At 45.0% G+C, this 13,082-nt stretch overlaps 1 protein-coding gene across 4 annotated transcripts in view; it reads right to left on the reverse strand.

Annotated features, from left to right (window-relative positions):
• fanci (FA complementation group I) overlaps positions 1 to 13,082 on the reverse strand; it is a 77,643-nt gene that overhangs the window by 26,727 nt on the left and 37,834 nt on the right. For all 4 annotated transcript variants that reach the window (XM_072470561.1, XM_072470560.1, XM_072470562.1 and 1 more), the window contains 4 exons: positions 12,178 to 12,299; positions 10,395 to 10,559; positions 6,017 to 6,196; positions 5,373 to 5,539 (listed from right to left, as the gene is read on the reverse strand). In XM_072470561.1, coding sequence (XP_072326662.1) covers positions 5,373 to 5,539; positions 6,017 to 6,196; positions 10,395 to 10,559; positions 12,178 to 12,299 — 634 coding nt within the window. The remainder of the gene's footprint in view (positions 1 to 5,372; positions 5,540 to 6,016; positions 6,197 to 10,394; positions 10,560 to 12,177; positions 12,300 to 13,082) is intronic.

The following is a 13,082-nucleotide window of genomic DNA, read 5'->3' on the forward strand; positions in this document are numbered from 1 at the left end:
AAACATGCCAATATACAAGGAACTTAGGAAAGGGAAAACTACACACATTTACCAGCGTGCCTAAAGCCAACAACTGCAGTATGTTTACAATAATAATGGAAGGAAGGAACGCAAGACAGAAAGCAAGAACAAACTTGCATTTATTCACGCAGCATCTTATGTGTCCCAAAAACATCTCAAGGCATTATTTTGAAATGTACTTGCTATAGTCGTGCAACAAGATTGCAGAAACAGCAATCACATGAATAACCATAGTTAGAGGGGCTCAAAATGTTAATTCCGTTTCTCTCGCCACAGATGTTACCAGACCTGCTGAAACTTTCCAGCATTTTCTGTTTTTATTTGGGATTTCCAGCATCTGCCATATTTTGCTTTTGTTATAGGAGTAACCTGTTGAGCTTCTGTTTTGATAGTCCTGATTGTGTTATGACGACAGAGAAAAACCTGAGTCATATATGGAAATATTGGTCTTTAAAAAGACCCGAATTGTATATTTTAAAAAATGGACGTGAGACACCGAAAATGGCTGATGAATGCACCATTAGTCACTGACAGGATCGGCTGCATGGGGTCACTACAGAACAATGGGACACCTTTCCTGTGCTTCCAGGCTGGTCAAGATACTTGTAAAAAACATTCTAAGACTGAACACCATCTCTGGAAGACAAAGGGACATAACGTCGATCTCATCTCAAGGTGCCTGGCTATAATGACCTAGACAGACGAGCACATACTGTTACGATCCCAGTTGATGTTCTAACTGGACGGGAAGATCCCAGAATGGCTCAAAAGAGCACGGGCGGGATTCTCTGTTTCTGAGACAAAGTGTTGACGCTGACGCAGGATTTGTGGACTGTCACGACAGCAAAAGTGGCGCCGAACCTGGATCGATTCAGCAATTGTGGAGGGGCTAGCATCGCCCCCACGTGGAACACAATCGATTCCAATGAAAAACGGTGCGGGATTCACCGGGTCTGTGATTGCCACTCGGGAGGCTGACACGATGCAGCCACATATGCACACTTCACTCCCCACTTTTTAAAAATAAAAGGTGGTGGAACAGAGACACGGGACCAATAATTAGTTGCAACAAGAAAAAACATTCATTGAACATGAAAGTTGGATTATGATACAATACGCCTTTACTCCCCCCTTACCTAACAATCACACACAAGTTTTAGGATCAACACAGATTATGGGGCGCGATTCTGCGGCCTCTTTACGCTCTCGCTCAAGCAAAACGAGGTTGGTGAATATCGGGAGAGGCCAAAAACGAGAACCGCGCCAGGTGCCAAACAGTTTGCGATGCAACCGGCCCGCTCCTGTAGACAAAATCGTGATCTCGCCGTAGCGTGGCGAGAAACCAATTATCACCAGTTAAACACTATTTCCATACAATTAACGAGAGCTACCCCATATCCAACAGCCTTGTGGCATTCAGCGGCCTCCCCAGCAAGTGGTCACGAAATGAAAAACGTGAACCTGGCGGAAGGACTTCTGTGGGGAGCCGAGGAGGGGAGCAGCTATATTTGCTCACAGGCAACGCCAAGGGGTGCTGGGATTGCAGCCCCTGTGTTTGGCTGGGGATGGGCCACCTTGGAAGGGTGAGAGTGCGCGGGGGGGGGACCACTCGTGGCACCACCATGCCAACCCCTGGATCGTGTTTTTCCGTTCCAGGGGCAACCCTTGTCCCTGCCCATCTACCCCACCATCCACCATAGCCCCTGCAGACTGCTGAGGCCTCTGGCTATGTGCCTGAAGGCTATTGTCCATAGGGAATTGGCAATCGTGGTTAAGTGAGCACTTCACGCATCCCAAGTGGGCAGGCGAACCATGTAGTATGTGGGGGTCATTGCCTAACATCCCAATCACACCTTGATGCCTGGACACTGTGCTTGAACACTGCAGGATGCAACACCACACACACAACAGACAACATCCGTACACCCAGGAGATGAGTCACAGCTTCGGGGACATGTCCACGGCCGAAGGGTGGATGGGTGCCACGGGGAGTGGGAGATGCCTGGAGGGATGGGTCAAGGATTTGAATGTTGGCCCGTATTGTAGAAGAAAGTAGCAGAGGCATCATACTGGTTGTGCACAAGGGTGTTTAATATGTCATACAAGTCCCCACTCTTCTGATGGTGCCACCCCCGCCCCCAACCTCCACCCCTTCCCCCAGTGCCCGCAGTGATCCTCAACATGCTTGGCCCTCCTCACTCTACCACCACGTCTAAGTGTCATCTCAGGATGCACATCAGAGATGGAGGCAGACAGCTGCTTACCTCGTTCCGTGGCCTTCGATTCCCCTGGCGAGTGTCCTCTGTGGGCTCTGAGACTGGAGGGCACCGTCTCACTTGTCAGCGGCAGGGCACCGTCTCACTTGTCAGCGGCACATGTCCCTGTCCCACGTTCTGACTGCGAGACCCGGCCTCATCAGAGTGGTGGAACTTGGGGGAGCTGGTGGCCACCGGTGCCACACCATGGCACTCAGCACCCCTCCTCCTGCTCAGGGACCACAGGGGATGGGCACCCGTCACCTTCAGGGCCCGCTCCCTGATGGAGGTGAGGGTTCATAATTCCAGCTCACCACTGCCAGTCTGTGCCCTCTTCCGACGATTATGGGAGAGCTTTTCCTGAGGAGAGATGGGGGGGCATCATTAGCCATACGTGTGGTTCACAGTGGTGGGAAGAGGGTGTGTGAAGGGAGGGTTTGACGGGTGGGGGAGGGGGAGGCGGTTCGCATCGAGAGTTGGGGGTGGATGCTCCTTGGGGTGTGTGTTGGTGTCCCTCACTCATGCTGCCCGGTGTAGGTCATTGATTTTTTTTCGGCACTGGAGGCCAGTCCTCCTGGTCACACTCCCAGAGTACACAGCTGCCGCCACTTTGCCCCAGGCAGCACTGCCTGCCCCATGGCTCACCCTCCTGAACCCTCAGGGGAACAGGACATCCCTCCTGTCCTCCACTGCCGGAGGGTCAGCATCCCTGAATCTTGGGGCTGGTCTCCTAGACGCCATTGTTGCGAGCTTCCTGTGGTTGGCTGAGCAAGTGCAGCTTATGTGCTGCTCAACCTCGTTAGCGGGGTGCCGGTGAGTGCAGTCCCGGCAAATCAGCTGGCGTGCCTTCATTTGTGGCGAGAAGCCATGAGGCCTCATTACGTGGACCAAATAACACTGAATAGCGTTGCGGGACTCGCTGGACCGAGCGCCGGGAAGCTCGCGGCAATTCCTGCTTGCTACCACACTTAGAAAATATTCTAGAGAATTGCACCCTGAATCTTAATCTACAATTGTCTCCTTAACAAAGTCCCTTTTAAGCAAACAAGATGACTTTGGGCAGAGTTTCCAAACTCCACTCCCAAAAACACACTTTCAAATCTTCTCCCATAATTATGCTTTCCCTTAGCTGTTTGCATCCCGAAATTTAGACCAAGCTTTCCAAATTACACTTTTAAACAAAGCTTCTACTCCACTTTTGCAGCAAATCCAGTCCAAGATTTTACAGCAACTCCTTTAGGATTTATTTGACTTGATTGCTGTGCAAACGTCTCACAATTGCTTTAACTCTCGATTTCCAGGCTGTATTAAAATGGTATCAGACGTTTGATTTACCTTTGAAGGCTGCTGTCCCACTTTAAGTCTGATTGCTGCAATTGTCTCTTTAACACAGAACACTTTGGATTCTCCAGTCCCCACTGCTCCCGCAACTTGTCAATGGGATTTTCTATTGAAGCTACCCCGCGCCGACAGGAAATCCGCGGGCGAGGGTGCACTACCGGCTGGAACAGAGAGTCCCAACGGACGGAGAACTCCAGCCTTTGTTTGCTCTTCCTTGAATTCTTCTGAACAATACCTTGGTCTCTGTTCACTTAACTTCAGGAGTCTTAAACATTGTTTCTGTCCCAATTACCTGGATATCTGGACTATAACCTGTAGTTTAGGAAGCTTGCCTCCTTGCAGCTGCCATCCTCTCCAGTCTTTCTTCTGGCAGAGTTGAGAGATGTTCTCGTCTCAGATCAGTTGTGTAATCCTGTCTCCAACTGACAATAAATTCAGCCAAAACCAAGACTTAAAAGCTTTTTGTATCCTTACAAGGGATTCCAGCTATTAAGCAACTCCTGCTCGTTCTATTTACTCTTTACATCATAATCCTCTCTAAGCACAATAGAAACACATTTGTAATTGAAACCAACTCTCACACATATAAACACCTTTATCCAGCATGAATCTAACTATAGGTTTTACCCTTCCAGACACATAAACATTTAATTAAACCCTTTTGAAACTATGCCATTTTTCTAATGTTTACCAATAGAAATATAAATCCCTAAAAACTACCTTTATTTTCCTAACAATACCAGGTGGAATACACATCCGGGGGTTAAAAGCTAGGCTGCCAGCCTGCCAGGGATTCTTCTGACATTCTCTTCCCTCTCTCGAACTGCCTGCCGGTTTGTCTGTGTGTGAGTGTTGAGGAACAGACAGAAGCCAACTTTACAGAACAGAATCGCATTGGCCGCAACTCATCAACTCTTCACAACTCAAGGACTTCTGTGTAACTTTAATTTATATTTATTTCCAATCCGTATGAATGTAGATGCAAGTGTTCCACCATTTCTCCACCTCCTTTTTGTTGTTAATAAACTTTATCTTAACTCAAGAAAGCCTGGTTGAATTGGCTCCTTTTTAAACGTAACTATTGGGTCAGGAAAAGGTACGCAGGGGAAAGAGAACCTTGTTAAATTAAACCTTTGTTGATACCAGCAGAGGGTGAGTTGAATAAGGACACAGAGCTAGTCATGCCTCCTCACCCAGTTTGTGACAATTAGGAGGTTTCTCAGCCAGGTAATGACAAATGGAGGAGCCTCACCCGGATCAATAACCTGGGGCTGCTTGTAACAAATGTGGGATGAATATGGACCAGGCCAACTCCCTGATCTTTTTAATATTGCCATGGGATTTTATTGTTGATCTAATTATATAGATAGGGCTTCCATTTAACCTCTTATCCAAAGGATGACACCTCCACAGCATCGTAGTTCACTGAAGTGTCAGCCAGACCAAATAGAATTTAAATCCACAACTTTCTAACACAACTGATCTGAGTGAAACATATTACGTATTATTTAATTTATAAGTGTTTCATGCATTTTAACATTAAAGAACCATTTCATAAAAACAACATCCTGTGCATTCCAGTGGGATACAGCATTAGAAGAACCTGACTGGATGTTGAAGGTTCGTGATCTTCTAATTTGGGTGATCCATTCAGACTCACTCAATGTTTGAAAGCTGTAACACATGCAGACCCACATGATATTCTCTTGCAACATAAGAAGGATATCTCGCAAAATTCAAATTATGCCCACTAACCTATTGCACTGAGGAACTGCTGGATCTTGTTCAGGTACCTGTGTTGCACTGTGTTAAATATGCGCAGTAATCCCTCCAAACAGAGTAATGAAATAGTCCTTCCTTTCTCTTTCTTGCCAGACTCTTCCACTGCTGATGGGATCGAAGTGTATCTCCACAGCAGAACCCTGCCAAGCAACAGATAAATGTTGACAAAGATACCAATCGCTGTACTGCAAACCAGACAGAATGTAATTTGCTGGTATTAGCTATGAACTTACAGAATGTCAGTTATTTTGCAATTTGAATGGTAGACAATGAAAAGTAAATTTAATTCTCAATAAAAATCAGAAGCCGCAAGAAATGCACAGCACATGTAGCAGGATTCGGAAAATAAAATAAAAATTTACAATCTAGGTGAGATCCTTCAAAGGAACATAAACCAGCGAATCTCTTTTCCCTTTCAGACGCCGGTGGAACTGCTGTGCGCTTGCAGCATTAATTCCCTGATTAATTTTAGATTTACAACATCAGCTGCGTTTCCTTCCTTTATCATTGGTAAAAATTAAACTGTTTTGACAAGATAATTCCATGGAAATGTTTTGAAATAACAAATACACCATGATGCGATGTAACCTTGTAGACATGTGAACATGCTGTCTTACCGAGTGACCTCACACAGATATTTAAAGGTTTTCTCAGTATTTTGACCATCTGGTCCATCGGTCTGCCCTGTCTCCTCGAGTTGCTGTATTTTCTGCAAGGCCACGCTAACTGCATAACGCATAAACTCGTTACTGGAGCGCAGCACAGCCAAGCTCTCTCCGTGGCTCTGTGTATTATCTCTGGAGGGGTGGGTGGGGGAGGAGAGAAAAAAAGTAGCTCTTTTAAGAAATTCTAATTAATTTAGTAATTATAACATTGATCTCTGGCACACATTGTTAACTTAAATTTTTTATATGATTGACATTCATACATTTTAAGGTAAAGGTATCAAGGGAAATGTAGCAGAGGCCTTAAAATGGAAATGATGTACGCATCAGCCATGATCATAGTATTTACAGTGCAGAAGGAGGCCATTCAGCCTATCAGGTCTGCACCAGCCCTGGGAAAGAGCACCCCACCCAAGCCCACACCCTATCCCCGTAACACAGTAACCCCACCCAACCTTTTTGTTTGGACACTAAGGGCAATTTAGCATGACCAATCCACCTAACCTGCACATCTTTGGACTGTGGGAGGAAACTGGAGCACCCGGAGGAAACTAACGCAGACACGGGGAGAACGTGCAGACTCTGCACAGACAGTAACTCAAGCCAGGAATCGAACCTGGGACCCTGGAGCTGTGAAGCAACTGTGCTAACCAATCTGTTACCGTGCTGTCCACGGTTGTTGGTGATTCGGTATTCATCCAAATTCCACACATGCACTTTCCAGCAGGATCACCAGGCAACCACCAGGAGCGGAAAACCAAGTTGATTTGTCCTATATCAGTTCTGACAAAAGGCCATGGACCCGAAACATTCTCACTCCACAGATTAAATGAAAAATGAAAATCACTTATTGTCATGAGTAGGCTTCAATTAAGTTACTGTGAAAAGCCCCTAGTCGCCACATTCCGGCGTCTGTTCGGGGAGGCTGGTACGGGAATTGAACCGTGCTGCTGGCCTGCCTTGGTCTGCTTTAAAAGCCAGCGATTTAGCCCAGTGAGCTAAACCAGCCCGTTTACCCGACTTGAGTATTTTCAGCATTCTCTGCTTCAGATTTCCAGCATCTACAGTATTTTGCTTCTGTATTCCCGATTTGTTCTTTCTTGAGCCCAGGGGATCTAACTAAACGGTGAAACATGCTTGAGGAATGCTGAATGCTGTTCTAATATTGTACTTTGACAAAGATCAATAGATACCACATAATGCAGGAGCTTTTTAAGATGGGAAACAAAAACTGTTTAATTCCTGATGAACCAGTCCCATCCTTGCAGCCCTGAAGTTCCAAGTTCAACTATCCAATGTGCGTGTGTGGGTGATTAGGTGTTCTCACAGGGTAGAAGCTGCAATGCTGTAAATGCCACTCGTAGCCATGGATTAGTGGATGGAAAAAAAAAGTGAGTCCAGTTTCCTATTACTGATCTCTATCCAGCAAGCAACCATAGCTGGAAACTGTGCACATGATGTTAGCCAAACACAGGATCTGGTTGTAATGACCCTCATTGTTAGGCAGCCTGTCATCACTGACTATCTAGGCTCACAAAAGACAAATAGCCATTGCGGCAAGGTTCAAGAAGTCTAATCCCATTTATATCCCAGCAAAAATGGGTGGCATGGTAGCAGTGGTTAGCACTGCTGTTTCACAGCGTTAGGAACCCGGCTTGGGTCACTGTCTGTGCGGAGTCTGCACGTTCTCCCCGTGTCTGCGTGGGTTTCCTCCGGGTATTCCGGTTTCCTCCCACAAGTTCCAAAAGACGTGCTTGTTAGGTGAATTGGGGATTCTGAATTCTCCCTCTGTGTACCTGAACAGGTGCCAGGGTGGGTGACTAAGGGATTTTCACAGTAACTTCATTGCAGTGTTAATGTAAGCCCACTTGTGACACTAATAAAGATTATTATTAAAAGCCACTATTGTCAGGAGATGAAGGCAAGTTAATTGGAATAAAGTAATATTTACAGCACTTCAAGTTTATAAAATGAAATTGGAAACCGGGAAATCACTGTGCATACACACAAGGTTATCTTTGCTTTCAGTAATCCACTCGGGAGAAACAAAGCATTTCTAATTATTTCACAAAAAGACTTAGTGACACATTTCAACTGAAGAGTAAAGTGTAATAAATTGTCCTGCCTCATACAAGATGGAACAGCACGGAGACATTTGGTAACAACAGCTCTTTTACTTTAAGTACAGTAAGCTGCACTCCGAGGCATTTTCATTTTTCTAAATATAGGAGAGGAAGTTGTGATTTGTGGGGTTTTATCAAAATGAGAGTCATAAAAAGAGAAACAGATTCATTTGCATCATAAGAATGAAAATGGTGGGACTTCCGGTGACGGCGGGCGGGAGGCGGCCGCACAATGGAGGGCTCCCGTTCGGGAACGGCATTTTCGGGGCTTTAAGCCCGGTCCCAGGGTCCACGGAGGCGGCAAAAGCAAGGAGAAGGCACAGAGACGGCAGAGTGAAGACACAGTGAAGAAAAATGTTGAGTGTGAGCAAAAGAACGTCCGTAAGGAAAACAGCTGAAGGTCCATTGGGGAGTGGAAATGTCACCGCGGGGTCAGCAAGGAAAATGGAGGCTGGAGCACCAGGGGAGGCCGCATTGCTTACGGCTGAAGAAATAACTAAGGTGATGGCTGCGGAATACGAAAGGCAGTTTACAAAATACCAGGAGACAATGAGGAAGGAGATGAGAGAGGTTTTGAGCGTGCTGGTGGAGGAGGCGATTTCCCCGGTGATGAAGGCGGTGGCGAGCACAGTGGCGGAAGTGCGAGAGCAATGGGAGGCGCTGAAGGAAGTGGAGGAGACGGTATTGCAGCACGGTGATCAACTTGCCTCGATGGGGAAGGAGATGCGGATGGTGATGGACATTAACAAGGATCTACGAGGAAAAATGGAAGACCTGGAAAACAGACCCAGGCGACAGAATTTGAGGATTGTGGGGCTGCCCGAAGGAGTTGAAGGACCGAGGTCGACTGAGTATTTTGCCGCGATGCTGGCGAAACTATTGGGGGAGGGGTAGGATCCCTCCCGATATGAACTGGATCGGGCTCATCGGTCGTGGAGGCCTGTACCAAAGGCGAGTGAGCCGCCAAGGGTAGTGACTCTGTGCTTCCGTAGGTACAGTGTGAAGGAGAAGGTCCTGAGCTGGGCCAAGCAGAAGAGGGTGGTGCAGTGGGCTGGAGCTGATATACGTGTATACCAGGACTTTACGGTGGAGCTGGCGAGGAGGCGGGCTGCCTTCAACCGGGTGAAGAGGGCACTGTACATTAGCAAGGTGCAGTGCGGCATTGTATATCCAGCGAAGCTGAGGGTGACTTACAAGTTCAGGGACTTTTATTTTGGAATGGTGGAAGCAGCGGAGGAGTTTGCGAAGGCAGAAGGACTGTGGCAGAACTGAGCACTGCCCCGAAAGCTAGTTTGAAACAAACCTGTTGGACTTTAATCTGGTGTTGTAAGACTTCTTACTGTACTTTTCTTTGTTCTCCTCATAGCATCTGATCCCCTTATTAATCAACTTTGCTAGATTCACTAGTTAATGGCAAGTTTGCTTAACTACAACAACTAACTCCACTAATGTCAGATATAACTGACTTAGTGGGCCCATTTTACCATTGTTACAGAGAGGGGGACAGGAGAAGCCAACAGAACTTTGACCGTTGAGTTCATTACTTGCTCCTCTTAAAAGAAGGAACAAAGTATACATGTTTTTGGTAGTCTTGACTGTTAAACAATGTAAAAGTCACTTCAACCCAAAAATGTTACATTAATGAAGTACACAGATGCTTTTAATGTTAAGGTGTAACCTAAGCCAGAGTGTTACACACACACAGCAGTGTGTATTCCTCTATAACATGGGTGTCATGATTGCAGACATGCAGATAATGATATACAGACAGGCAGCTAATGAACACAGAGAACAATTCATGACCAATGAGCAGGCAGGACACTCAGGGGTGGTATCTCACTATAAAAGGCACGAGGCGCTCACACTCTGCCTCTTTCCACTGATGAACATCTAAAGAGTGAGTCAGGGTGTATTTACAGTATCACACCTCCAACACGTGGCTAAGAGCTAGTCTGGTTCAGTCAGACAGAGTAACCACACATCGGTTAGCAGAGAGTCGAACTCATAGAGAACTGTGCTACTGGTTCAATAAATCAGATTGAACTTACTTCAAGGTCTGGAGTATCTTTTGGTTAAAGCTGCATCCAGTTGCAGCGTGTGTTATCCCAGAGTACATAACACAACAATGGGAAAATCTCATGCATGCACAAAAATGTTGCTGTATACAACACATCTACTCTGCAAGTCAGCAAGCCGGTCTGTATTACCTAAAAAGTGCAGTCAGTATGCAGGAGACAAAACTGAAGCTTAGAAGACTCCTGGCTGTTTTACTGGATGAGGGTGATTTGCCTTTCCGAGATTTCTCTTTCAGAAGGTCCGAAAGCTTGCGGTAACGGTTGAAAAGGCTGATAACATCTTCAAATCTGTTCACACTACAAGAAGATGAAAATTAGCTCATTAATTCTTACAGTATATTTACTTGTTATATGGCTTAAAATATCCAAAGAAAGGATGATTCATGAGGTCCGGGAAGAAACAAAGTATTAAAAGTTTACTCAAAACAATATACAAAGAAAAATATTTGGTTTTGTAACACATGTTGTAATTTTGCTTCTCCTTAATTTTTCAGGAAAGTGTGCTTGGTGTAAACAGATTTGTATCACTTTCCAAAGGCTCTAGATGCAGCCCAAGTCAGTGTGTGTGTGTGGTAGACCAACCAATTGCCCGGCGGCAGAATTAATTCATGCAGATTTACAAAATCACAGAAGGAAGATTTATTTCCTTTAACATTTCTTCTAATTATCTCCCCAGTTTCTGGGGTCAGCAATTCATCCAGTATTAGGGCTTTATAGTATTTACAGTGCAGGAAGAGGCCATTTCGCCCATCGAATCTGCACCGGCTCTTGGAAAGAGAACCCTACTTAAGCCCACACCTCCATCTTATCCCCGTAGCACAACCAAACCTTTTTTGGACATTAAGGGGCAATTTAGCCTGGCCAATCCACCTAACCTGCACATCTTTGGACTGTGGGAGGCATCGGAGGAAACCCACGCAGACTCGGGATAAAATGCAAACTCCACACAGTCATCCGAGGCCGGAATTGAACCCGGGTCCCTGGAGCTGTGAAGCAGCAGTACTAAGCACTGTGCCACCCTTCACAGGTGCAAGGGGGCTCTTCTGTTTATGTGAAGCTAATACATTTGTCAGGTGTCAGCAGTCCTTTTTAATTCATTCATGGGATGCGGGCATCGCTGACAATACCAACATTTATTTCCCATTCCTAATTACCTTGAGAAGATGGTGGTTAGCCAAGCTCTTGAACGGCTACGATCTTTGTGGTGGAGTACTAATGGAGCAGAGTTATGTGGAGAGTTCCAAGACTTTGACACCTGAATGCATTCTAACAGACTGTAATATGCACTCACGTAATTTAAAGGCTATATAACCTTTTGGAAGGTCATAAGATGACAAATATTTGCACTCATATTTACAGGGAGAGAAATTTCACAAATGGTGGAATCACATTCAGCAATATTTTGCTTTTTCTTTTAAGAAAAGCAAACCAAACACAAACATTTGTGCATTATCGGACAATTAATTAACACATTTTCAGACGGGAAATGGCTATTAAGCCAATACCGCAACCATTTTAACGGGATGCACCGTGATTCTCAATCCCTTCTCTCAACGTCAGTTTAAGTCCCATTCGAAGACGTGAACATATTACTGAGGTTAACACTTCAGGGCACTACTCAAGAAGTACTGCATTCTTGGGTGTTACCATTCTTTGGGTGAAAGGTTAAACCATAGCTACTCCCTCTGTTCCACTATTTCAGGTGGACTTCAAGCGTAGAGGTCCTCTCAGGGCTGACCAGCTATCCTCCCTCATTGATATAACCAAAATCATGTTATTCATGGGATCTCAAAACTTTGTAAAAAGGCTGCCATGCTTGTCGACATAACAGTTTCCATACTTCAAACTAATTAATTGTATATGAACACTATGAGAGAAAATTTCAGAAATGCAATGGAGCACTTTAGTGCAGTACCTGTAGTTGCCAGTTATGAAATTATGTTCCATCAGCACCTCATACACTCCCATTACCAGGGTGGCATAGATGTTATTTTTATTGCCAACGTTGGAAATTAATGAAAAATCTGCTGATTTGTCCTAAAAGCAGGAAAAGAAAAAGCATTTGAAAAATCTTAAGTTAAAGTACATGGAATTGAAAGCAATCACACTGCCTGGAAAGGAATCTAGATGGGAAATAGGAGACTGTGAATGGGATATGCTTTCTCAGATTGGATGCAGTGACAATGGTAGAGCCCCATCTATATATTAATTTTTAATAATCTTTATTGTCACAAATAGGTTTACATTAACACTGCAATGAAGTTACTGTGAAAAGCCCGTGGTCGCCACATTCCGGCACCTGTTTGGGTATACAGAGGGAGAATTCAGAATGTCCAAATTACCTAACTGCATGTCTTTCGGGTTTTTTGTGGGAGGAAACCGGAGCACCCGGAGGAAACCCACACAGACACAGGGAGAACATGCAGACTCCACACAGACAGTGACCCAAGTCTTATATGACCTAAGTTTAGTAACAGAGCAACATACATCTAAGTTTATAGATGATAAAAAGCTAGGATGCATTGTGAATTGTGAAGAGAAATTATAAATGAACATAAATAAATGAATGGAGAGATAATGGCAGTTGCAGTTCAATGCGACAAAGCAGGTGGCAGTACATGTTGGTCGTAAGAATGGCAGATGATTAAATGGGGCATGGAACAACATATGAACAAAGAGTACAGGGGCCTAGATACATTACTCATCAAAAGCAAGCTTGCACCATAATTGGAAAAAAATCAATTAGACTAGTGGGAAGTATAGAATTTGTACAGACTTTAGTAATACAATTACATAGAACACATATGTTCAGTCACTGTT

Source organism: Scyliorhinus torazame, chromosome 12, assembly GCF_047496885.1.
Source record: "Scyliorhinus torazame isolate Kashiwa2021f chromosome 12, sScyTor2.1, whole genome shotgun sequence".
NCBI classification, from domain to species: domain Eukaryota; kingdom Metazoa; phylum Chordata; class Chondrichthyes; order Carcharhiniformes; family Scyliorhinidae; genus Scyliorhinus; species Scyliorhinus torazame.